Source organism: Sturnira hondurensis, unplaced genomic scaffold (assembly GCF_014824575.4).
Source record: "Sturnira hondurensis isolate 20B ecotype Veracruz unplaced genomic scaffold, ASM1482457v3 Scaffold0008860, whole genome shotgun sequence".
In the NCBI taxonomy this organism is placed as follows: domain Eukaryota; kingdom Metazoa; phylum Chordata; class Mammalia; order Chiroptera; family Phyllostomidae; genus Sturnira; species Sturnira hondurensis.
Window position 1 is genome coordinate 3,016,399 of NW_028081491.1, and position 27,760 is coordinate 3,044,158.

General features: G+C 39.5%; 2 protein-coding genes across 2 annotated transcripts; both read left to right on the forward strand.

The window, feature by feature from the left end:
- The first annotated feature begins 4,167 nt into the window (after positions 1–4,167).
- PTPDC1 (protein tyrosine phosphatase domain containing 1) lies at positions 4,168–27,471 on the forward strand. The gene is given in 10 exon segments (XM_037056220.1): positions 4,168–4,255; positions 4,258–4,488; positions 4,962–5,133; positions 7,171–7,251; positions 7,487–7,605; positions 9,008–9,145; positions 11,123–12,351; positions 21,128–21,313; positions 23,348–23,458; positions 25,520–27,471. Coding segments are annotated over 10 exon segments (2,472 nt in total). The 3' UTR covers positions 25,637–27,471.
- On the forward strand, positions 13,352–15,692 carry LOC118993721 (diphthine--ammonia ligase-like). The gene is given in 3 exon segments (XM_037056221.1): positions 13,352–15,154; positions 15,156–15,182; positions 15,184–15,692. Coding segments are annotated over 3 exon segments (858 nt in total). The 5' UTR covers positions 13,352–14,822; the 3' UTR covers positions 15,683–15,692.
- Positions 27,472–27,760: the final 289 nt, after the last annotated feature.

Consider the following 27,760-nt stretch of genomic DNA (forward strand, 5'->3'; position numbering starts at 1 on the left):
AATTGGTAATATCAGGGTGAACTCTTTACTTTAAATATACGTTCATACATAAATAAGTATGCGTGTAAATGTGGGATGTGTTCGTGTGTGTGTAGTGCACATATTCCTTAGTTCTGTCCACTGAGAGGGTCTGTTGGTGACAATACTCCAACAGCACTGAGCACAACTAGCACCTAGATTTGACTTCTAAATACTGGTCTTCACCAGCAAACAGCAAGGCTCCTTGGATATTATCATGAGGAAACAGACACACCCAAATTGAGAGGCATTCTAGAAAATAACTGGCCTGTACTCAGAAGTCAAGGAAAGACTGAGGAACTTGTTCTAGAGTGAAACAGATGAAGGAGACAGAACAACTTAAATATGGCGTTGTATGAACATTGTATGGAATGATTTTACTATAAAGAATATTGAGATAATCAGTGAAGCTTGAGTGAAATCTGTGGAATAAAGAGCAAGTAGTAATGGATTAATTGTAATTTCCTGACTTGGGAACTGTAGGGAATGTCTTTGTTTATGGAAAATAAATGCTAAGTTATTTGGAGTAATGGGGCAGGCAGCCTGACTGCAGCTTACTCTCAAATGGCTCAAGAGAAAATATTTTTAATGTTAAAACTTTTTGTAAGTTTGAGATTGGTTCAAAATAAAAAATAACAAAATCCTCTCCAAAAAGTTATAAAGTTAAAGCCAAGTTGCTCAACTGTGTTGCACACTGCTGCGCAGAGAAGACAGTCCACTTTGAAACAGAGGCCATTCGAGACCTTATCAAGAGCAAGTTCCACTGGGCAGTGGGGGCTTAGACCAGAGTTAAATGCAAGTTAAGGATGAGACCTGTGACAAAAGGAAATGGAAGACGTGGTCAGCTTTTTTAGTTTAAATGTGGAGGGGGCAGAGGGGCTCTCAGAAGAAGGGAAATCATAGTGGAGGATCTGGAAACAATGATGTGTATTAGTATGTTTGGAAAATTAAGAGCTATCCTAAATAAGGGAGGTCTTGGAAAAGTTCTGTTTTCCAGTATTTGGAAATCTTGCCAAAGAGATGCTTTGTTTTTTTTTGTTTGTTTGTTTGTTTGTTTGTTTTTTAAGAGGGTAGAACCAGTGTTCACAGAGAAATTGATTTTGACTCAACATTAGAAAACCTGTTGAGCTGCCCAGCAATTGAATACTTGGTGGCTGTGTGAGAACTGAGCCTCCTGTCACAAAAAGTGGAAAACAAGAGGCTGGAGAGTAGGTGTTCCAGTCCAGTTCCTGCGTGTGACTCCTTTACTGATTTAGGGCTGAGAGTATAGATGGACCTGGTCCTACCACATTCTCAGACTCATTGTTGCACGAGTGTTTAAGTAGGAATTCTTAGCCCTTTCTGAAATCTTGAGTACAATAGGAAATTACCAGTTCTTGAGGTTCCTCTTTAATTTTGCTGATTATTGTGCTTATTACAAGTGTAGATAATTTCACATTTGCAGTGATCAGTATCTCATTTAGTTCTAAGAGTCAGGCTGGTCCGATGGTAGTGGGTTATCAGAACTCAACTAAAGTTAGTGTCACTAAAGTTCTAAGAGTCTAAACAGTGTATCATTAACAATCTACTATTGATCCCAATTTAAATTTTTAATTGATTTTTAGGCTGTAGTACAAATATGCTTCCTTATAGATTTGTAAAATAAAAATGTGGGCATACATAACTGAATTGATGCACAAAATAATAATGAGAAATATCTGGGGTCAAGAAGGTTGGCATAAAACCCCGTCGGAGACAGTATCTCTTGATCCACATTTTAGTGCCGTGTTTCTCTCTGACCTCAGAAAGACACATGTTGCTAAAAATATTGCCTCTTTCAGCATCCTCATACTTGGTTGTTGAAATCTGTAAATAAAAATACAAGCTTTCAAAATTAATTTGCTCACCAGTCATATCATTCCCAGAAATTTACTAAATGAGAAACATAGAATCAAAAAAGGTTCTAGTCCAGAAAATGTTTGTCCTCTTTTTAAATAAAATAATTTATAATAACATTAATATCTAACAGCTAAGGAATGATTAGCTTGATGTGTCATAATTATTGTACTTCCATTAATGAGACTAAAGCAAAAAGTGTATTTGCAATATGATTATAAGTATGCAGAAAATCCACATGAACAAATACTGGAGGGATACGAGTCTAGAGTGTTATGGGTGGGACTGATGATGCGCTTCCCTATTGTAAGCCATTTGGCATAAATTAAAACTAGTTTTCAAAAATGGATTTGGCTATGTATTGGGCATTTTGCCAAGGGATAGGTTGAAGCATGAGATGGTGAGCTGACGGTTCTTTTGTGTCTATGAGAAACACAGGCCTCTGCCTTCACCTACCCGTAGGTGGGCAGTGTTCCGCTTCAGCACCAATCTAGCTTCAGGCACATCCATCACCCACAGGAGCCCAGGTGATGTCAGGGGCATTCTGAGAAAGAGGGCTGCTTCAGTTCCACTTCCCCAAATACCCCTGGTCACTTACACTCTGTAGATGTCCTTAGAGTTGCAGACATCAGGATCTCCCATTCACCGCTGAGACCTCCTGGTTGCCACCTCACAGGCCTTGTATTTCAAGTGGAGCTGACCTGCCTGGTTGTCACACACCTGCTCCTCGCTAGCTCCCTTGTTGACCAGCTTCAGTGTCTCTGTTGTTCACTTAGGCAGGAAGTCCCGGCACTGTCTCTGCCCCTGTCTTCCAGCTGCCACTTATCAGCCCCTGTACTGTCTCATACCTAGGCTTTGCTCCATTTACAGTCACTGTCCCAGTAGGTCTCTAGTCTTGGACTTCCAGCTGTCTCTGCAGGGCAGCATTAACCACTGCATGAGTACTTGTTCGGCAACTTGAATCTAACTCCCTGTTCCCCAGGTAGCAGGCGCAGACCCTTAGTTTGAGCACTTAGAGCCATCAGCCATCAGGTTCCAGCTTGCCTTCTACGCTGCACCTACTCTTTTCTCTCCTGTAAAGCTCTGGAAGCCTGAAAAAATTACTCTCTGTTGCTGTATACAAAATAACCATAGCATAGTGCTACATCGTGAGTGGGCATTTGAGCACCAAATTGTTTATCTTATTTGACAAGAGTGCATCCTGCTGGGGAGATTGCTGGGGGTGGGAGGTGCATTTTAAAAAGTGCTTGCTTAAGGCATTATTAATTGTTAAAATAAAACAGGACAAAATAAAAAAGAGCCCTATCTGTGGCAATAGAGTGTTTCTGTCTGCACACAGCTGAAATAGAAGTTTGGAGACTGGCAGACAGAAAGAGGAAGGCTGGGGTGGGAGGAGGTGGCAGTACAGCCTGACATTAACCAGGAAGGAGGCAGACAATTGGTGGTTGTTAGAGTTTCTGTTCGTTCTCTTTATCCTTGACTTGCAACCTCCCCCGCACCCAGTCGGTTCCTAAAAAAAAAATGTGATCCTTAGTGAGGCTTTTTGTTTTGTTTTTTTTTTTGGGGGGGGCGGTTGTATGCTTCTGCCAAGGCATTATCCAAGTTTCTTTTTCCCCAGTCACCGACAAAATGAGTATAATTGTATTTTGAGTTTTTGAGAAGCCTGGCTATTATTAACTATCTAATAAAGGTATTACCAAGAATTGGGTTTTCACATTCTGAAGATAAAAAATACAAAACTGTTTTCTGATTAATTTATCAGCCCTAAAGATGTCTTTATTTGTTTTATCGAAGTATTTAATGGTTCTATGAAGAAAACAGAAATTTTTTTGGTTTTGAAAAATGGAATGGTCTTTTAATAATGTTATCAGATGTCCAGTATGTCCCATTTCATTACAATTAACTTTCTTTCTGCCTTGAATAGTGAAAAGAACTTTTTTCAACATGTTTAGAGAATAGATATGAAATAAAAGATTTTAAACCTTTTAGTATATGGTAAAAGACAGTGTTTACATCATAAAGGCATTTTCTAAATCCATTATAGTGTTTTAGATATAATTTTTGAGCAGTCAGATCTTTTAAATGTGTTTGAAAAACAAAATAGAATTGTCACAATTTGGGAGTAATTTATTTAAAATACATTCTAATCCTCCACATAGTTGAACAATCTGTCCAAACCACAGTTCATTCCTGTGGGACTTTGCCTATACAACTCTGAGTGGGAATCAGTAGTTTCTTTGTTCATCGCTATGGAAACAAGTCAGCCTATGCTGAATGGCTGTTAGATCATGCAGAGTGATGCTCATATCTCAGTGTAACTTCATGAAGGAGCAGGCTGGCGCTGTCATCTCCTGGCCTCCAGTTCCCTGGCCAACCGCACCATGCAGGACCCACCCCAGCGGCTCTCAGCCCTGCCTACTCTTAGCTCCTTCTTACAGGGCCACCGACGCTCAGCCTCAGGCACCGGACTACGACTGCCACAGGGGCAGCCTGGCTCTGTCGCCAAGATGCTCTCCTCTTCTTCTCTCCAGGTGATGCTAGCTGTGTCCTCTGTCAGCTGTGCCAAGAGAAACCCAGCTTGCCCCAAGAGAAAAAGTAAAACTCCTTTTCTTCTTAAAGATTTCCACACCTTTGAGTTTAACTTTAAGGCATTTGAAGAGGCTGTGCTGTGTTCATACCGTTTTGAATTTTGACAGTTCTATACTATATGTTTTACCATCTGTTATGCTAAGAGTTTTAGTGAATATGCAATAGGAGATAAAGTGATTGAATGTTTTGTGTTTTTATATTAAAAATGTAGTTTTCGAACAAACCTCGTTCCCATATGAAAGATCTGCTTTAGAGTTGCTTCCTCTGTGTGACCACTGTGGCATGTGGAAATTGTGTCTAAAAGTGTTTGCTATATTAAGAGATAGTACACTTGGTTTTAATGGTTTTCATCTTGACAAAGTAAAGGGGAGTTAGCTCCAGCTCCTCAGCTACAAACCTGAGATAAAATGGGAAGTGTTTCCCAGATCACTATTTTGTTTGGAGGGTGGAATTTTAAATCCCTTCCTTGCACATTCTAGGCAATTCAGGACATCCAACACCGAAGTATACAAAAGTGGGAGAGCGTTTACGACATGTCATTCCCGGACATGTGGCCTGCTCCATGGCATGTGGGGGCAGATCATGCAAGTACGAAAATCCAGCCCGCTGGAGTGAGCAGGAACAGGCCATTAGGGGTATCTACTCGTCTTGGTGAGTGATTCTATCGTCTGTGGTAGTTCTCACCTGCAGCTGTGTAGGAAAAGGGACTGAAGATGTCTGTGATGCCTGGTGGCTGGATGCTGTGGAAGAGGGAGTGTGGGGATTTGAAGTTGGAACCTTGCCTCCAATCCTTGGCGTTGATGCCTGACCAGCTGTGGCCTACTCACACAGGCCTGTGAGTAGGTTTTCTGAACCTTGGTTTTCTCCTCTGTGAAATGGAAATAATAAAAACAATTCCATAGGGTCTTTTTTAATTACGTGAAATAATGTATGTAAATATCTTAAGGAAATGATAACAAGATAAATAGCTCTTAAATTTCAGAAATTGCTAGAAATGTTAAAAATGTTGAGCTATAAATTTGAAAAAGTATGAGGTACATATGTAGTTTTCAGTTTCATAAAGGTAAGCTATAGCCTTGTTTTAATTTTGGTCCTGTACTCTGCATGAAAAGACCCATTTTCACACACATACTCTTCTAGTCTGTCTCACTAGGAGTGGAATAAGTTGTTGGTTCAGTGGACAATAGCAGAAGCTTGCATTTTTTATGCTGTGTAGGTGCAGTTGGATCATACTGCTTTTTATTATTACTAGTAAGCTGTCAAGTGTGTCTTTTCGGTGTGGTGCTATCTGAAGAGTTTTGATAATCAGACCAAATCCCATTTGAAACACACTTAGAGGAAATCACTGTTTAAATAATTCTAGTGGTGAGTCATTGTATATAACAAGAATTCATTTACATTTTAGATATTTGTCGACCAGCAACTCCAACTTGCAACCCATGCTTTTTCATGTTGGATTTTCGGGTTACATGGGTAGTGACGTGGTGGGAGAACCACTGTCACTGTTCTCCACAGATCATATTCTAGTCTTTCACTGTCTTTCTTTGAGAATGTTATGAAAAGGCAAACACTTTTCCTGAAGTGTGGTCTGACCAGTAAGTTTCTAATAATGAAGCATAAGGCCACATACATATTTTTGATTTATTGTTGGCTAAACCATCTGAGTCTTTTTTACCTGTTTTGATTTCATGTTACATCTCTTCTTATACTAAATGCTATTAAATTTGGGGGTTCTGAAGCTTTTGGGGTCCCTGTTGAATTTCAGGCATTACCCTGGGGAGAAGGTTATTATCTTTTTGGATCTTGCCCTCTTCATTTAATGTTACTTCTCTCAAGTTGTGACCCACAGCTTTCAATAGACTGCCTGATATGCCTTTGACCAGAATACTGATGAGAAATTCTACCAGAACGGGATGAAGCCAGAGCCCTAATGAGAGGCAGCCATTTGTTGGGTCTCTGTGTATTTGTACACTCAGGAAACATGCTTTTGGCTACAGGCCAGGGACTGTGCTAGGCACTTTCAAATTATTATCTCATCTTCATAAAACTCTTGTAAAGTAGGCATTGGTAGCATCGTTTTATTGATATAGGAATTGAGGTCCAGAGAAACTAATGTGCTAACAGCTAGAAAGTAGAAAGGCCAGCATTTGAAACTAAGCCTAACTGAGTCCAAAGCTTTTATTTTTTGCTAAATTGAAATAATTCAGCATTTATTTATAACCACATGTGTGGATTTTTGCTAAAGACTTTGGATCCACATCATGTTAAATTTGAGCACCAATCCTACGAGGCAGGTATTTTTATTCCCATTAACACATATTAAACTGCAGATAGCGCAAGAACTAGAAATGCCTTCCAGTCGGTCCTCAGATGACTTATAACCTTTGGATAACCTCCCTAGACTGTCACCTTTGCTGCCAGTTGAACTTTTCTCTATCATGTGCAGTACAATCTCTTGAGTGTCCTTAAAAATGCTTTGTTGCAGTCTGTACTTTTTCCAGGGATTTAAGCAGCTAGGGTTTTTTAGAATCCTAATCATAATGCAAAATTGAAGCCAGATTTGTGTAGGAATTCTTATTTTACAGAGTTATTGAAATTATAGGAGAACTAGTGTACTGCTCTCTTGGTCCTTGGAGCTAGAATGTTCTAGGTTTTGTACATTTTACCAGTCCTTCTTCCCATCTGTAGGGTCACTGATAACATCCTGGCAATGGCTCGCCCATCCACTGAGCTCCTTGAGAAGTACCGCATCATTGAGCAGTTTCAGAGGTAAATGCCACATTGTTCACACGCAGTTTCATAAGCCAAATTGTAAGTTTTCTCCTCCATTGCTTTTTGGCGTCAATGGAAACGTATTTTCAATTTAATGATAGGTATAAATAGCTTATTTCAAATAGGAAATTTGAGAGTAATTAATAATTGTTTATTAATGCCAAAAGTGATTACTTTTTTAACGGTGCTAGCTAGCTGCCAATATGACTAATTTTTTTCTTTTTCCTTTGAGTCATGGCTTAAAAACAATCATTAATCTACAGCGGCCTGGTGAGCATGCCAGCTGTGGGAACCCTCTGGAACAAGAAAGTGGTTTCACGTACCTTCCGGAAGCTTTCATGGAAGCTGGCAGTAAGTCCTTACACACTCCTCCCCATGAGTTATCAAGGACAGCACTCAGCCTTTTGTCTGCTCAGCTCTTAGGTTTAAAAGGTGATGGAAATAAATACTTACTGCATGAAGCATTTATTTCCTAAAACATGAAGATGAGCTAACTTTTGACTTTAAAGAATACTGCCGTGTGTGTGTGTGTGTGTGTGTGTGTGTGTGTGTGTGTGTGGTATTGCTGTGGAAAGTGCAGGCTCTCTTTCTCTATGACAGGGACCTTGGGAACAGAACATGTAGAAATAAGGGTACCATTTGATTAGTGCCTGCATTGATTAATATTAACAGTATATCAGATCTATAGTCTCATTTTTATCCTTAAAACAGTTCAGTAAAGTAGTTGTTTCTGCTTCACGTGAGACCATACACACTTAGCAAGTTCTGATTTGCTCAGGGTCACACAGCTTAACCATGTTAAAGGATTGGGACCCAGGACTCTCTGCANCATGAAGATGAGCTAACTTTTGACTTTAAAGAATACTGCCGTGTGTGTGTGTGTGTGTGTGTGTGTGTTTGTGTGTGGTATTGCTGTGGAAAGTGCAGGCTCTCTTTCTCTATGACAGGGACCTTGGGAACAGAACATGTAGAAATAAGGGTACCATTTCATTAGTGCCTGCATTGATTAATATTAACAGTATATCAGATCTATAGTCTCATTTTTATCCTTAAAACAGTTCAGTAAAGTAGTTGTTTCTGCTTCATGTGAGACCATACACACTTAGCAAGTTCTGATTTGCTCAGGGTCACACAGCTTAACCATGTTAAAGGATTGGGACCCAGGACTCTCTGCAGCTTTTGCTGTGACACATCAGTTCTGCCTCTGGGTGGGATGCCAGAATTCCTTATGTGGCAATTCCAGAAGCTTCTTAGTCATGGGAGCTTTGGGGTGAAATTACACCAAGTTGGAAAGAATCAACCTGTGCAGTTTTGGAATGTTTTTTTCAAGAAGCTGCATCTAGTTCTTTTTTCTCCACTAGATTGAAAATGTGTATGTACCATCTTCTGCCATTTATCAGTCATTTTAGACTCATTTCTAAGGTTCAGGATCATATGCCTTCTCTCCGTAGCTAAGACATTTTGGCATAGATTATTGACTTTATTAATTTGCAGTCCTGCTTTTCCATAATTCTTTCTGACTGAGTTTCAGTAGGAAATGCCTTAAATAATATGAAATGTGCTTTGTAAGAAATGTTAACAATAAATTTTATGGAAATGTAAAAAGCCTATTATTCTGGGCCTATACTTCTACTGAGATCTGCATGCCTTACAGCTTTCTACTCTTTATGAATTCACTCACTTTTCTCAAATATTCTTGCAATTATTTTTCTTGTATGTTGACTTTTTTCCTGTTCTCTTTTCCATTGCCCAGTTTACTTCTACAATTTCGGATGGAAGGATTATGGTGTAGCATCACTTACCACTATATTAGATATGGTGAAGGTGATGACATTTGCCTTACAAGAAGGAAAAGTGGCCATCCATTGTCACGCAGGGCTTGGTCGAACAGGTAAATTCTAGGAGATAGTTTATTGTCTGGAGCATATTTAAACATATAAAGAATAAAATTTTTAATACCCAGTGTCTTTAAAAATGGAATTTCCCATAACCAAATAATAAAGAAAATAACAAGCGTTGTTTCAACTACTGTTCTATTTATACTTGCTCTCTTATTAAGTCTTCAGTAAGAATGTGAGTTTTGAAGACATAAAACTAATTTGCTACCTCCAGTAAGTGGCAGAGCCAGGATTTCCATTCATGGCTGTCAGAATTCGTGTTTGTGAAGGAGGGTCTATCCGTGTCTAGAATTCTATATAAAAATCAATGATTTTACTTAAAAAGGCAGGAAAATCTCTGTGCCACGCTGATATGAAGGCAGAAATAAAGACTGTTGCAATGGAGTCTTAATTGCCATTTGGTTCAACCAGACACCTGAGCTTGACTCTGTCCATAGTGTACCTGAATGCCTGCCATAGAGTTTCCCATATGCTCAGGAGCTTTGTCAGGGTGTGGATACAGTTCTGCTCAATATCGTCAGCTCTCATGGTCAAACCAAAATGTTGCTCTTCCTAGATTCCGTGTAATAGTAGGTCTGCAGATCTCCTGCTTACACTAAAGACTTTCCCTGTCCTAGTGAAAATGATATGTCAGACCCTACCTACCACATACTGAAAGAACATGCAGTATTCAGAGGTTCTGATATATGCAGTGAGATTCACAGCTTTGGTAAATCATATCAGTGTCTTTTGATTGCCTTTTACTTTGATAATAATTAACTATTTTACTAATTGGTTAATTATCACTTTTTCAATATTCATTTTAACTTGAAATTAATAAGAATGCCTAATGTTTATACTGTTGAGGCTGTTTTCCTTAATATTAAGTGCTTACAGCAATATATAATTGTATCATGGTATGGAGAAAAATATATATTAGTGTAAAAACAAATCTGCAGGAAGACTTGTCAGGGAAAAAAGTTTGTGAATATGGATAATTCCCAAATCTAAAAATGTCCAAGTTGGTAGAATACCAGGCAGGAAAGTATCAACAATTGATAGCAAAGGCAGAAGTGGGAAGTTCTAAGTGCAGTGTATGGTTCCACCACATAAAAATTTTCAGAAATTGTTAAATGGGAAATAGAAGCAGGATTTCACTTCTCCTGTCTTAGAGTTGGACATAAGGAAGATAAACATGCCAGGTCATCCCTCTTTTACTCCACAATTACTCAGCCATTCCCCTTCACACTTAGTCATCCCCACTTACTGCGTACTTACTATTCAGTTGTTACCCCTCAGTCTGCACTGATGCAGTGATCCCCCTTTATTCCATACCTATTCACTTGTCCCCCTCACTCCACACTTACTGAGTCAACCCCTTCACTTCACAGTCATCCCCTATCACTCCATACTTAACTCAGTTATTTCTCACCTACTCTATATTTACTCAGTCATTCCTCACACTCTCCACACTAGTCATTCTCCCTCACTTCACACTTAGCCATCCCCCCTCACGTTGCACTTAGTCACTCCCCCTTTCTCCACACTTAGTCAGTCACCCCCTCGCACTCCACATTTGCTCGGTCATCCCTCACTTGCTCTGCGATTACTTAGTCATCCTCCCCCCGTGCCACACGTAGTCAGTTATTCCTGAGTATATTCATTCATTCCACAACCACTCAGTCATCCCCCCTTACTCCATCTCATTCAGTCATCCTGCCTTCATCCACACTTAGCTTCCCTGGGACAATTTCTCTGTTCACCCCTTCGTATAAGGGGCACTGAGTATTCTCAGTCAATGTGAGTGGTTCCATATAGACAGATAAATATATAAACACCTTTGCAAAAATTTATGAAATATATTGTCCTTAAAATGTTTCTCTATATGGTTTTCTAACAAATACCAAATTTATATATCAAAGATGGATATATAAATACATATATACATATATGAGCTTTTCTTATCCAGTTCTTTCTTCTTCTCCACTTAGGTGTTTTAATAGCTTGCTACTTAGTTTTCTCCACAAGAATGACTGCTGATCAAGCCATTATATTTGTTCGGGCAAAGCGACCCAATTCCATTCAAACTCGAGGACAGCTACTGTGTGTGAGGGAATTTACTCAGTTTCTGATTCCTCTTCGCAACATATTCTCTTGCTGTGACCCCAAAGCACATGCTGTCACCTTAACACAGTATCTGATTCGCCAGCGGCATCTACTTCATGGATACGAGGCACGACTTCTGAAACATGTGCCAAAAATTATCCACTTCATATGCAAATTGTTACTGGACTTAGCTGAGAACAGGCCCATAGTGACAAAAGTGGCAGAGGTACCTGGCCTCTCTGCTGAAATTGAAAAAACTGTTTCTGAGATGGTCACGATGCAGCTGGATACAGAGTTACTGAGGCACGACAGTGGTGCTTTGGACTCTTTCACCCCCACTGCAGTGGTGGCAGATTTGAAGAATCAAGATGTGATTCTTTCCAGTGAACAAGAATTTGACCCTCTTTGGAAAAGACGGAATGTGGAATGCTTTCAGCCCCTGACTCACCTGAAAAGGCAGCTCAGCTACAGTGACTCAGATTTACAGAGGGCCGGGTCACTTCTGGAGCAGTCAGGGACTCCATGGACAGTGCCTGCTCAAGTCTCGTTTTGCCACAGCCCCAGGCAACAGACACCCATTAGCCACCATGATGCTTCACAGACTCCACAGCTGGATTTCAGTAAGGAAATGCTGATCTGCAATACATTTTCTTTCTGGAATCAGGCTAAATTTAGAGACTCGGAAGAATTCAAAGATGACAGGCCACCAATTTTCCAAAAGAAGAATATTCCAAAGGAAGTACAACGGAGTAAAACCTTCTCTCCAGGTGTTTCTGGTTCATACAACCCTGGGGAACCAGTTACATCCAGTGTTGCAAATATCCCGAAGGAACCCCACTGTTCTCCCCAGCAAGGCACCCCGTGTCTGTGCGAAGTTCACGGTAGCTGCAGCAGCCCTGTGGACTGTGGCTCTGGCCCCAAAACACAATCCTCACAGTCATCGATTGGACCTAAAACCCAAAAGAGCAAAGATGTGCCTGAAGTTGCTCCACACACTGCTCTGCAATCTGAATCAAGTGTTGAAAAAAGGAGAATCCTGGCAGCCAAAGCCCTGGCAAACTTAAGTGAGTCTGCAGAAAAGGAGGAAGTGAAAAGGAAGGTAGAAATGTGGCAGGTATTTGAATTTCATTTATTTACATATGCTTGGGAAATACTTATATCAGTGCAAAAACATCATGCATTTTCCCAACTTTATTTGTTGCAGCAATTTGAAGACATGTTGGTATGCTTTTGAACTTAAGGTTTCTCAGCTATAACAGGAGCCCAATGTCATAGAAATGATAGACACAGGCTGTTGTGCAGGCTTGCTTCGGTCTCCTCTGAAAGAAAGCCCTTAGCACTTTGCAGGGTACTTGAGTAAGAAAAGCATGGGTGTGATTGATATCATTAGCATCCTTTGTTCTTGCTGGGTTTGTGGGATACACTGACAGACAGATGGATAGGCCGTATCAACTTAAGCCTGACCTGAAGGATCTCAGGGTCAACCCAAGGCCTAGCAGGGAGCCACATTTTGAGAACCACTGACACATACATGAAATCAGAGCAAATTCTTTTCCAGAGATCATCTGTACAAGTATTGAGTGAGGTCGGGAAGACGCATGACTAATGCTGTCTGCTCAGCAGCATTCTCTCTTGCAGATTCCCCAGTCCTGCCCCAGTGAGGCAGCTGCCATTTCTGGAAATCAAATGGAAGTGACTACAGAGTATCTGTGTGCTGGGATTAGGTCTTTGGGGTCCATTTCTTGGCTTTTATTTAAATTAGAATGTGAAATTTAAAATTTTAATCCTTTTTTGTGTTGAACTTCCAACACAAAAGAGTGTTATACAGTCTTAAATCAGCCACACTCTGCCTTAAACGAGCAGCTGAACTAGACAAAAGGCAGGCTTATAAAATTAGTTATCAATGCCCTGGCTGGTGTAGCTCAGTGGATTGAGTGCAGGCCTGCAAACCACACAATCACAGTTCGATTCCCAGTTCAGGGCACATGCCTGGGTTGCAGGCCAGTTCCCAGCAGGGGACGCACAAGAAGCAACCGTACGTTGATATTTCCCTCCTCTCCTTCCCTTCCCCTCTAAAGATAAATAATATCTTTTAAAAACCTGTTAAAAAATTAGTCATCAAAAACAGGTGAACTGCCCAAATGTGGGGCAGTGAAATCTTTACTTGTTAGTCCATAATCTCCCACAAGTTACTTGTTTAGCTGCTCTTCTGTATTCTGCCACTAATTAAGCGTGGTCCGTGTACTTTCAAAGAGGGCTGGGACCTTCCAGGTGCAGAGGTGGTAAAACAGGCATGGAGCCTCACACCCACTTACAACTGGGGAGGAGAGCACTTCACACACTTTTTCCATTGGAATTGTGTTTTGCTTAACAAATAGTTAAATGTATTATTTCTTTCAACATGGAGCATGTTCTTTATTTTCTTCTCATAAATTAATAAGCCTTCTAGTCAGGTGGCAGATCTTTCTGCTGTGTCACTGTGTGTCATGATGGCTTGCAGTCGATTTTTTGGCTTCATGTGTGACAGCTCATGCCCTCTTGTGGGTCAGCCCCACTTGTGCCCACACTGCTCAGAGTAGTACATAAGCCAGATTGTCTCAACATATAACATATGAAAGCATTTCTAGAGGTGAACATAACGTACAACTTTTTGATTGGAGGGGTTTGCCCTTTTTTTCTTTTCTAGATTTTATTATGAGCCTTTCAGTAGTAAAAACAAATTAGTTGAATTCTGGAAAGAGTAAAATGAGGCTTCAGATTAAGAAGGCAGAAGGTAATCAGCTCCTCCCATAATTACATCAAAATTACAACTAAACTAAAGAATAACCATCATTCAAAACTGCCTAAAACCTCACTGAACAAAAGTCCTACAACTAAGGATATAAAGAAAAGCCATCTAGGGACCAGTAGTAGGGGCAGAACTCAGAACAGGCTGGTCCCATACCTACAGTGTACTGGTTAAAAATAAGGAGGGATAGCTCCACTGCACAGGGCCCCTTGAGAAGTGAGGGGTCCCAGCTCCACAGCAGGTTCCCCCAGCCGAAGCTTTCAGTCCAGAAAAGTCCCCATAATTCCTGGCTATGAAAACTAGTGGGGATGGTGGCTAAGTGAGATGGAGGCTTCTGGAGTCCCAGGTGTTCCTCTGAAAGAACCCATGCACAGACTTACTCAGACTCACAGCAGCTCAAAATGCATTAGGGACATACAGAGAGGAACTAAATTGTCCAGCAAAGGTGGGGCAGTTTTCTCCCAGACAGAAGTACTAGCAGAGGCCATATTTTCTTTGTTGAGACTTCTCTCTACAGAGCCTGCAGGTGGGCACCATATCTAAGTCTCCATCAACCTGGCTAACACAGTTTGCCCTTCCCTGGTTATCTCCTGAGACCCTGTTCCACCCAACTTCCAGGTTCACCCAACCACTACCAGTGTCTTTTCCATACTAATGGTCTGTTTTGGTTCATGCTACAGACTTTCCTAAAAGCTCAAACAAGCAGCATGCCTTGATCTTGTCATGCCTCATCTCATACCTTCCCTGACTTGGTAAAGGAAATACATGTCCAGGAAGTACAGAGAGTCCCAACCATAATGAACCTAAAGAAGTCCACACCAAGGCGCATCATTATTAAAATTCTAATGGTAGGTCTGCTGCACATGCGTACTGTGCCCAGCATGAGAGTTGCAGCTCTGATCAGTGGTGGGAAGGACAGCTGTTACAACATGATGCAGTGCATTCCTGCCAGGCATGAGATTGTTGGTTTAGCAAATCTAAGACCAACTGAAAACCAAGTGCAGTCAAATGAACCGGAGGGCTACATGTATCAGACAGTAGGTCATCGTGTCATTGATTTGTATGCAGAAACAATGGCTCTTCCCCTCTGTTGCTTTACCATAAGAGGAAGGTGTGTAGATACAGGACAGATGTGAAGGTGATAAGGTTAAAGATCTCTGACCTTTTGAAACTTGTTAAAAAAAAAGGAAAAAGTGGAAGGAATATCATAGGTTCTATACTTTCTTATTATCAGTGTGTTGGAGTTGAAAATGTGTGTAGAAGGCTTAATCTTCAGCTTTCAGCTTACCTTTGGCAAGGAAACCAAGATTTGCTCCAAGAGATGATAACATTCAGGCAGTCATCATCAAAGCTTTTGAGTTTGAAGCTAGATAAGCATGTTGGAAAAACCCTGGATCAAATGGAGCCTTATCTCTTAGAGCTTTCTGAGAAATACAGAGTTCATGTTTGCGGAGATGGTAAAGAGTATGAAACATTCACTTTGGACTGTTCTCTATTTAAAAAGAAAATAATTGTAGATTCATCAGAAGTAGTCATACATTCAGCTGATATATTTGTACCTGTGGCTTGCCTATGCTTTTTAGAATTGTATTTGGAAGACAAGGTATACAGTGACTGTCTGAGGACTGATCATTCAATTATCTACATAATTTTTTAAATTGTTTTTTAGCTAAGATTTATTTTATTTGTTTGTTTTTAATTCTTAAAAAGCATTTGTGAACATTGTTTACTAAGCTGCCATATTTATGTGAAAAAAATTACCTAGCATTTTCTCAATTATTATGTCCAGCTTTTTTCATTACATTTTTGATTCTTAAAAATATGTATCATCTTCTCTGGCCTGTGTGGCTTAGAGCATTGTCTCATAAACCAAAAACTGGCAGGTTTGATTCCTGGTCAGTGCGCTTGCCCAGGCTGCAGGTTTGGTTCCTGGTTAGGGTGAGTATGAGAGGCAACCCAATCAATATTTCTCTTCCTTTAACTTTCTTTCTCTTACACACTCTGTAAAAGTCAGGAAATATACCCTCACATGAGGGTAAAATGTGTGTGTGTGTGTGTGTGTGTGTGTGTGTGTGTGTGTATCATCAGAGAAAGTTAATAGAACCATTTATTAATTGGGGAAATATGAATTCTTTGTTATGTTGTCAAGTTATTCTGCATTCATTCTGACTTGTTAACATATCCCATTCACGTCCTCTCTATCATATGTGCCTTTTTTCTTTACTTCTGCTTCATGTTCCTGTGACATTTCTTTCATCACACTGGTTTATTTTTGTCTATTTCTCTTTCCTGCTCTCACCTCTGCCAATAATATTGAGGCACAAAAGCATTTGAAAATGAGGATGAAAAAGCAACCACTTTATCTAGCCAGTCAGATTTATTCTATTGGGTGCTGCCAAAGTGCTGGATCATTTTGAATATAATTCATTGTTTCAACATTCATTATTGGATAATCAGAAAGACTATCATTAACTCTTACTGGTTATTTTATAACTGGTTTTTAAAAAACAACTTTACAGTACTAAAATTAGACATTTTAAAAATAGACTTAATTTTTTATAGCAGTTTTGGGTTCATAGCAAAACTGAGCACAGCATAGAGTTCCCATATACCACTGCCCTCATACATAGTTTCCTCATAATTAGCATCCCCCATAGTGGTGTAAACTGTGAACTTTGGTGTGTTGACATGTCACCCAAGATTCATAGTTACCTATGATTCACTTGTTTATTGTACATTGGGCAGATGCATAATGAAAAGTACCCATCATTTTATATTATGTAGAAGGTCTTCACTGCCCTAAAAATCTTTTGTGCTCCCAACTTCTGGCAGCCATTGATTATTTTTTTATTGTCTCCATAGCTTTGCCTTTTTGAGGATGTCATATAGTTGGGATAATGCAGTATGTTGGCATTTTAGATTGGCTTCTTTCATTTAGCAAGGCGTATGTGAGGTTCCTCCATGTCCTTTCATGAGTTTTTAAGTGCTGAAAAATATGCCGTTGTCTGAATATAGCAGGTTGCCCAAAAAAGTTTTTTTTCTATAAGATGACTCTAGTAGCACCGAGTTGTCTTTAACTTCATTCAAAACAATTTTGTTAGACTGTACTGTAGCAGCTGTCATATCAACATGTAATTTTTTTAAAAAAACTATCAAAATTGGAGAATTTTTGTGTAGCCATTTTAATATTGAAGATAAAAGAAAATACACATTTTTGACATGTTATGCTTTGATATTTCAAGAAAGTTAAAAATGCAACTGAAGCACAAAGATTTGTGCAGTATATGGAGAAAGTGTTGTGACTGATTGAATGTGTCAAAAGTGGCTTGCAAAGTTTCATGCTGGAGATTTCTCACTGGATGATGTTCCACAGTCAGGTAGACCAATTGAAGTTGATAGTGATTAGTGAGCAAATCAAGACAATAATTGAAAATAGTCAATGTTACAATACATGGGAGATAGCTGAAATACTCAAAGTATCCAAATCAATAAAGTTTTGGTGAAAATGAAAATGTCTTTTATTTTATGAAAAAAACACATATGGATTTTGGCCAAACCAATACCACAGTTTATCCATTCACCTACTGAAATACATCTTGATTGCTTCCAAGTTTTTGCAATTATGAATAAAACTACTGTAAAACAAAAATAAATAAAATGCTAAAGGTTAAAGACAAAGAGAATCTTAGAAGCAGCAAGAAAAAGTCATATAGTTACCTACAAGGGCGTTCTTATTAGACTGTCAGCTAATTTCTCAACAGAAACTTTGGAGGCAAAAAGGGATTGGTAGGAAATATTCAAAGTGATGAAAAGCAAGGACCTACAACCGAGATTACTGTACTCAGCAAAGGTATCATTCAGAATTGAAGGTCAGATAAAAAGTTTCCCAGAGAAGAAGAAGCTTGAAGGAGTTCATCACCACCAACCAGTATTATAAGATGTTAAAGGGTCTTTTTTAAGAAGAAGAAAAAGATAATAAATATAAATAATAAAATGGCAATAAATACATGTCTATCAATTACTTTAAATGTAAATGATTTAAATGCTTCAGTGAAAAGACATCAGGAGGCTGAATGGATAACAAAACAAGACCCATATGCTGTCCATGGGAGACTCCCTTCAGATTGAAAGCCAGACACAGACTGAAAGTAACGGAGAAAGATATTTAATGAAAATGGAAATTTAAAAAAAATAAAAGTTGGGGAAGCAATACTTATACCAGAAAATAGACTTTAAAATAAAGGCTATAAGAAGAGACAAGGAAGGACTCAGCAGCTCTACTTACAAGTATTTATTCAAAGAAACCCAAAACACTAAATTGAGAAGGCATGCATTCTTATATTCATTGCAGCATTATTTACAATAGCCAAGATATGGAAACAAACTAAGTGTCCACCATTAATGAATGCATAAAGAAGTGGTGCAGCTATACAATAGATTATGACTCAGGCGTAAAAAAGAATGAAATCTTACTATCTACAAAAACATGGATGGATGTGGAGGTGGTTGTGCTGAGTGAAATAACTCAGACAAAGACAGATGTCAGATAAGTTCACTTACATGTGGAATCAAAAAACAAAATAAATGGTCCCGACTGGTGTTGCTCAGTTGGTTGGACATCACCCCAGTGAGTAAAAGGTCGATGGTTCAATCCTCAGTCAGGGCACATGCCTGGGTTCCAGGCCCAGTTCCCACTCAGGGTGTGCAGGAGGCAACCAATCAGTGTGTCTCTTCCCTCCCTTCCTTCCCCACACTTTCTATAAGTAAATAAATCTTTAAAAAATAAATAAGCAGAACAGAAACAGACTCATACAAGGGGGAATCCCCCCCAAATGGAATTTATTTATAAAATTGTGTATTTATTCTTGTGTGGTTAAACTTTAGTCACCTTCAATGTACTGTCCATTTGATGTAATACATCTATTGAGACTTTTTTCCCACCACTCAGAACAGTTGTGGAACCCTTCAGTTTTGATACCTTTAAGTGCTCCTTCTGCTTTTTTGTTCACCTCTTCCACATCAGCAAAATGTTTTTCTTTGAGAACTGATTCATAGGGGAAACAAATAGTCACTCAGGGCAAGATCATGTGAATACGGATGGTGGAGCACAGGGGTTGTGCCATATGTGGTCAAGAATTCCTGACTCAGTGTGGTGTGGGAAGGTGTGCTTGTAAATCACCCATCATGAAATGGGCTAGCAAAGAGACTACAAAAAAAAAAATTCAGTGAAGCTGAATGCAGCCTCTGGCACAGTGATACAGATGGGTTCCAAGAACACTCACCTAGTGAGACAAGCCTGTACTTCAAGGTGTCTGCCCTCCAGAAAATAATTCTGGGTGTTTTTCATGGGGGTCCCCCTGGTACTGACAGAAACATTTTGATGGTTGCCAGAGAGAAGGAGAATTGGGGGACTGGGTGAAAAGGTGAAGGGATTAAGTAAAATGTGGTAATTACAGAACAGTCATGGGGATGTAAAATACAGCACAGGTAATATAATCAATATTGTAATGATTGTGTACAGTGTCAAGTGGGTACTAGACTTATGAGGGTGATCATTTTGTAAGCTATACAAATGTCCAACCACTGGATTGTACACCTGAAACTAATATAATACTGTGCAACTAGAATTGAAAAACTAAAAAATTATTTTTAAAAAAGTAAAATGAACATGATTTACACAGCATAATGCCACCTGTGCCTGTACTAGGCCCTTTCTTGTCTTTTATCTCATGTGATTTTCACTATAATCCTTTGAGGCAGATGATAGTATTTACAGGTCCTTTGTTAATCTGTACAGTCCTCATGAATGAAGTATCACAGATGGGGAAACTAAGGGTCACAGGTGTCAAGTAACATGCTGGAAGTCGTGTGGTCCAAATGCAGCAGAGCCGGAACACAGCTCGTGTGTTTAGTGTTCTTAATCATTTTTATGTCTTTTCCTAAGTCCACTGAAGATTTTGGAAAACATGCAGGTAACAGTCATTTACTAAGAGGGTCTTTGAGTTTGTCATTTCTGTCCAACTTGTCTTTCAAAGTATTGGCTTATTTATGAGATGATAAAGAGAACCCTAGCACCAGAGTGTCATGGCAGGAATATCACAGACTGGGGTGGAGTAGACCTGGGTGGGAATGCCTGTTTCTCTATTTGGGCTCCTGGGCAAGTTGTTTCATCTTTCCTGAGCCACCCAGTACATTAGTCTGTAGAAGGGCCTCGTTGATGGGTTGCTGTAGAATCAGAGGTAAGTCATGTATCGTAATTTCTGTCATATGGTAACTTCTGCAAATATTGGAATGGGCGAAGGAATGAATGGTAGCAATTACTGTGTTTACTATTATTGCAAACATTTTATTTACTAAAATGTAAATCTAAAATTAAATATCCTGTCATAAATTAAAATTCTTACCTCACTTTTCTCCTAATCTGTGAGGTAAAGTTTTAAAATCACCTGTCTAAATTATCTCCAGGCACTTGGAGTAGTGGCAAGACTTCCTAGTTGTTTTCAATCTTATCAAATTTCCAGGTACAGGTTTTGTTATTTGTTAAATTCTACATAGAATTCTAAAGAGGAATTTGAAAGTAGCACATATACTTCACTTGCCAATTTTAGGCACTTTTGGGGGGTGCACTTTGAAGTTTCAGTCAGAAGCTTTCCCTTATTTCAGGTTAATTTGCAAATGTTCTCTTACTTATGATTTTCAATCTGCTATTCTACTTCATTGCAGCAAATATTTCTGTTTTGCTCACCAGGACCCTGAAAAAGCAGGCTCCCTTCCTGAACTGTTCCGTGGTTTCTGAGTGAAGTGGAGAACTGGGTTAACAGCCCTTTTGTGCACTAGGAGCTTTAGCAGACCCCAGTTATCAGCCCCTATTGGGTATAGGTACATTTAGTAGAAGGAAACAGGCTTAGAAAAGTTCAGTATCTCAACCCAATGTACCTCCTGGAAGTCGGGGTCCTGGGAAGGACCATACCCAGAACCTGAGACTTTTCTCCTGGACAGCCTGAGGATTTTCAGATACCAAATGGTGCCTTGCTCCCTCTCCCTCTTCCTCCCTCCTCCCTTCATCTTTCTCCTCCCTTTCTCTTTCTTCCTTTCTTTTTAGAAAGAACTGAATTCCCGAAATGGAGCTTGGGAAAGAATATGTGGTGAAAAGGATCCTTTCATCCTGTGCAGTTTGATGTGGTCGTGGGTGGAACAGCTGAAGGAGCCTGTGATAACCCAAGAGGACGTGAACATGTTGGTTAACAGGCATGCAGATACTGCAGAAGCTCTGTTTTTATTAGAGAAGGTAAATTAGCTGTTACACCAGTTTATGATATTAGCTGTATATGTTTCACAAACTAAAAAAAAAATTTCAAAAAGGGAATTCATATGGAATCCCATATCTGGGTCTAATTTAAGTTTTTCATGATAAAAGAAGAAATTCTCAGTATAAACATTTAGAAAATAAAAAAGGAGCCCTGACTGATGTGGCTCAGTGGATTCAGTGCCAGCGTGCAAACCAAAAGGTCACTGGTTCAATTCCTAGTCAGGGCACATGCCTGGGTTGCAGGCCTCGGTGCCCTGTTGGGGGCCTCTGAAAGGCAACCACACATTGATGTTTCTCTCTCTCTTTCTCCCTCCCTCTCCCCTCTCTCTAAAAATAAATAAATGTATTTTAAAAAAATAAATAGTACATAAAAAGGGAAATGCCCATAACCCAGAGAAGAAATACCTAGAATAAACATTTAGAAAATAAAAAATAAAAAGGGAAACAAATGCCCATAATCCCACTTTGAAACATTTTCAAGTCTTTCAGTCTTAACATTTCATATAGTTCTTGGTGAAATCATTTCACATACAACTTTATTCTTCATTTTTGATCAAAATTATAACATAGGTGGTTACCATGTTTAGTGTTAAGTTTTTCATAAATATTAACTTTGATGGACAGGTAAATACTCTAACATGTGGGGATATGTCATAATTAACCACTTTCACTTTCAAGTATATATTTCTACTTATTTACCATGAGCAGCATATAATTTGAAGAGCTGTGTGGTAGGTTGGAATATGCACTCATTTGTATATTCTTTGAAAGAGCAGTGTGTCACATACATAATTTTGCAGCACATGTATAAAATATAGAAGACTATAGAAGGGAAAACAAGAAACTGACAGTTACGGTGGTCGCATTAAGGAACACACTAGGAGACAACGGTTCTAGGAAAGGAGGGGCGGACTCTAATAGCTCCTTTTATACAATTTAATATTTTATCCATATTGAGGTATTAAATTTTCATTTAAAAATACACTTTGCTTTAGGAAGCAGTGTTGTCTCCTAAGGAGCCTTGAATTACATTCTGTGTTGCAGTGCCTCCTCCTTTGCACGTCTGCTGCTGATGCACACACAGACAAGCAGACATACAGCAGTGTGGTGCACATCTTTAAAGATAAGATTTTTCCTGTATTGGGAGTTGTTCTCTGAGGCTGTTTCTCAGCAATTAAATTATAGAGATGAATCTAGAGAGGCGATCAGAGAGGCAGTTGCCCTTCTTGGACGATGGTGGGCTAGGCCCTTGCTAGGGTGTAATTTCCATTTCCACTTTCTTCCATCCCCATAGCCTGGAAAGATAGAGGACCTGTTCTACTGAAAAGGGGAGGTGAAGTAACCCACCCAAGGTACATAGCCTGTGTTGGAGCGGAATTCAAACTCCAAAAGCTCTGGCACAAAGTTCTGCACCTTTTGTCGCATCCTGTGGTTCCATCATCACTCACTCCAACCCCGTGTGTAGTGCATTGGTGTTATTTCCAGGTGTTTACTTTTGTGAACATCACTGATATGATCAGGTATTTCTGTGTTTCAGATTATGCCCTTTGAGTAGGTGTCCAGGGTGAAGTCAGTGACACTTAAGGGGCACTGTGGTCCAGTGGTGGGGTTCCTTCTTTGTTTCTCCAGTGTGAGCAGCCTCTTCTCCCTCCATAGCATCTGCAGTGGGCAGGGCAAGCAAATCCATGGTTGCTGTGATTCATCAGCATACATCAGCCCAATTGAAACAATTGTGTCCAGAAACAAGAATGGATCATCCCTTCAGTTCACATCAAGGAAGACATTTCATTTGAAATTGTGCTTCATTTAATAACTAGTCAACTTTGATTTTCTCTCCTGAAAGCATTCAAACACATAACAGTAAACACTGGTAGAGCCTTGGTAGATAGTGTGGTATTAGAAGTTTTTAGTATTTAGTCATAAACCAGTTCCTGGCTTTGCGTTTGCTTTCAGTTTATTTCTTGAGGCATGTTTTAAAAAAAACTTGTTTTGTTTTGATTTCTGCAAAAACAGGGCCAGCACCAGACTATTCTTTGCGTGTTGCACTGCATAGTGAGGCTGCAGACGATTCCTGTGGATGTGGAAGAAGCTGTCCTCGCTCGCGCCATTAAAGCTTTCACTAAGGTGAGTGGCACTGTCCCTTGCCCCTTCAGACCACAAGCAGCATGATCTATGCAAAATAGAATCCAGAGATCACCAGCTGCCTCTAAAATAAAATATTTAGCTATGTTTCCTCTTAATGGAAATGTGTTTGACATTTCTTGAAAGTAGTTGCAGGCTTTGGCCAAAAAAAATACCAGTTTTCTAACAGTGGTATTAGAAAAAAGCTGACCTATGGGATTCTATTGGAAGGAAAACATTTGAACAAAGAACATTTATGAAGAGAGAAACAATTGGGTATTGAGAAAGTATTTTTAAATGATGTGCTAGTAGAAGTCAGAGAATTTTGTTCTTGAGCCATTTCTACCTTGGGTCTACACAAGAAATCATCTAGTGAGAATTTGGCATCCAGCATTGACAATTTGGTAGCATGTCCTGGTTAGCAAATCCCTAACAAAGACTGAAAAAAAACATTTTCTCTCTCTGCACATCCTTTTGGCTTACAGCAAGTTTTCCTGGCTGAAGAAAAGAACCAGGTCCCTGCCAGGTGAAGCGGTTCCTCTCACCCACTCAGCTAATTTGTTGGTACCTCTCTCACTTATGAAAATGTCATTTAACAAAAAACCAAGCTTTTCAATGATGATGTCTGTAGTAAACATTAATGGTGATAGCAGTTATCTGTACTCATTCATCAGTCTCCTCCCCCTCCATTCTTTCCAAAGTGATATTATTCTGACAGGCTTTCTTGTTCCTCATCTGGAGCTTTATGGCACTAAGTTTCCAGAGTCAGCAGTGCAAACCCCAATCATGTGGTCCTTTAAGTCTTTATTTTATTATATTTTCACAAACCTTCATAGACCAAGAGGCTACTTGCTTTGTGGGGAGGGTTGTGGTTTGGTGTTTAACAAAGTAAATAGACAAAACATGTTAATATTAGTAAGAAGCTTCTGCAAATAAGATAGAAAATATAATGGTTAAGATAAAAATGTCTGAATTAACTGAAAACAAAATCCTTAATATTGGTCTGCAAAAATCCTGGGCTCTTCAAGGAATCCTGTGTGGCATCTGTTTCCTATGTAGTAAAGAGAATGTCTCCCTTCAGGCCAGAGCTTAGCAGGCTTGCTGGCTGCCCCTACCTTGAGATCATCAGCCATGATGCAAGCACCCTGCTTGTGCAGCCTCCACCTGTGATTATGTTGTTCAAGTTAGAAGGTGGGTTGTCTCTGACCTAGCAGTCTAGTGTCTCCTGCCAGTGACCTCAAGCTGGCAAATGAGCTTGTTGGCTTGTGAACAGAGTGAAATCCCATACCCTTCCCAGCCCTTCACAAAGGGATAGCCCTCCCTCCACTTGCAGGAGGAGGGAGTCACTGGCCAAGATCTGACCCTGTCCTGAGGAGTCACACATTTCTTTGGGGTTGGAGTGAAGGCGTGCTCTGGTTCTCTGTCCTGCATCACTCCTAATCTTGCGGTGTGATGAACTTGAGCAGGCAGCCCACATATGTGTACACGGTGCCTTCCCACAAAGGGGATAGGAAACTGCTATGTAGGTTTTTATATGTGTCACACACATGTTGGGCTCTCATAGTTAGTACTCACAGAACCCTAAGGAGATGGGAATTGTGCTGTTCTTTTTACAGAGAGGTCAGGTGTGCCTGGAGGTTGCATGGATAGCAGGTGGAGAGGCAGGCTCCTGTGCAGCTTGCCCCAGTGCAGCCCTGACAGTTAGTGCGCATTGTTTTCATGGAGATCTTTTCCTCGTATCATCAGTGATCCGTCTCTGGATTTGAAACTCACTTCATACTCACTATTGACTTGTTTCCTGGCAGGGTATGAGTATACTACATATCCAGGTGCTCAATTTAACTCTTTGTTTTTTCATTGACATGGTTGGCATTTATATAATTGGCAATTATAATATAGTCTTTCAATTAAAATTAATGTGTGAAATGTGTGTACTTTTAAATTTATATATAATTTTGTATATAAATATTAGTTCTATTTTTTCACCATATATCTTTTCTCCCAAAATAGATTGGTTAAAATTCTTGTTACAGTGTCCTGAAAATAAATATTCTTTGTCACCAGGTTAATTTTGATTCTGAAAATGGACCAATAGTTTACAATACCCTAAAGAAAATATTTAAGCACACACTGGAAGAAAAAAGAAAAAGGACAAATGACAGCCCTAAACCTTGTGTGTAATGAAGCTGACCTTCCCCTCACGGAGCATGTTTCGTACCAGAAGATCCAGATGGCGTTTCTGTTCATAGGTGAACAAGTTAAAGTGTGGTGCTGTGTTGACTCCTAGCACTTTATTTCAGATGCTCTTGGTTTGTGCTAAGAATAACCATTTCTCTTTGGAGTAATTATTTCTTTTAAAATGTCAATGAGCTACATTTTTGTGTTTAAAAAATTGCCATAAAGTTGGTGCCACTTTCTTTTATTTACTTAACTGAATTAATATTGTTGTGTTAATATTTTAAATATGTAGTGTTTACATCCTTATTCTTTTTGGCATTTTGGGGAAAAGTTGTAACTCTTCTTTCCAAAACAATTTTCTTATTGACAGAACTCTTTCTAGAGTTTTTACCAAATAGATGTCAGTGATAAAACCTCACTGTTTATTCATCCCTGATGCATGATGTAAGGAAGTCACCAAGTGTCTTAAACCAAGTGTTTTATATTTATTAATAAGAAGGCTGTTGATACAACATTTTTAAAGGATTTTTTAAAATTGTTTGAATGTTTTTTATAAATGTGGCAGAGGGTTTCAAAGTATATTATTTTTCAGGGTGGTTTAGTTTTACATTAAAGGAATGACTGTGAGATGGTCAGGATTTTTTACTTCTAGAAAGTAGATTTGCTCAGGCTTTTAGATGACTTTGCCAACTTCTAATGCCACAGGAGGCAAGAGTGGCTCTCACACATTAGGCCTTATTCTAACTCCCCTGGGTGGCTGCTGAGCCAAATCACATCTTTACAGAAGAATTGGGGTCAGCTGTGGGCGCTGTGGTCCCTGTGGGACTCTCCCTGGAGCAGGACTCCTTGGGAAGGCCCGTCACAGGGCTGGGGCACTGCAGCCCTGCTCTCTCTCTCCAGGTGCTGTTTCTGCTCCCCAGAGCCATGTCTGTTCATGCTGGTAGTGTGATAGTGTGAGATGTGGCCCATGCCTCCCAGTCTGCCATTCCATTGACCCAGTTGCCTTTGACTGCCTTTGAGTAGGACAAGTAAGATTTTTTTAAATGAATTTAACCCACTTAGGTTACATTCGCCCTACTGGCTTTAGATAAGAAAAATTAACTTCCTAAACTAGTTCCTTGTAGAACCAAACTGTCAGTCAGCTATCGAAGCCGTAACTATTATTCAGATAAACACATGGGGTACCATAGACCAAGCCAGAGAGGACTGAAGTTTTTCCCTATAAAGATGATATTAATGAAACCAATTTCAAACTGAAGAAGTTACTAGTTAATCATAAAGACAGAATATCAGGGAAAACTAATTTATAGCAAATGAAGTTTCTCTAATCTCTGCATTTGTGAATCAAGCTCTAGCACATTAAAAATATTTTATTATTAGTCTTACTAACTTTGGTGGAAAACACTAAATGCCATTTTCTTTCACATTGTTTGAATTTTCTTAGGATATCAAATCCAATGTTTTTAATGAACTGGGTTGCCCATTGCTGATATTTCTCATTTTCAAGTGCCTGATATGGGTAAGTAGGGGGGAAAACAATTACATTTTATTCAAAGGTACCTTATAAAAATGTGTTTTACCCAAAAAGATGTCTGTTCTCTTCTCATTTGGTCTTATGTGGGCAAGTAGCACCATGACTCATTTGATGAGAGCTATTGGCCTGATTCTGAAGGAATCATTTCAAAGTAAAGGACAGATCCTACCAGCCACAATGTACCATGGCAGTGCACACCTAAAATTTTAAGTGCACCAACCTGAAAGGAGAGTGTGTTGGAGAATTAATCAAGCTGTCTACAGTTATTGTATTTATTTGAATAAAAGTGAAAAGGACAACCTAAGCCCTCATCTTGTGCTTCTTTAGCTAGAGGGTCATGCACATCCCGATGATAAAGATGCAGTTTGTGGTTAGATTATCCTGATGGGCAGGCTGAGTTGTAGGCTGAATAGTCAAGTGGCCGAGCTCTGGTCAGTCCCAACATCATTGGTTCAGAATGACCAGGTAAATTGGGGAACTAGCATTGAAGAATTCTAAGAGGAATGGGTGAGGGAAAACTCAAGGCTGACAGGATTCCAAACTTCCTATATTTGAATGGATGAGTAGGTCTTTCCTGCTCCAAGAATAGAAAT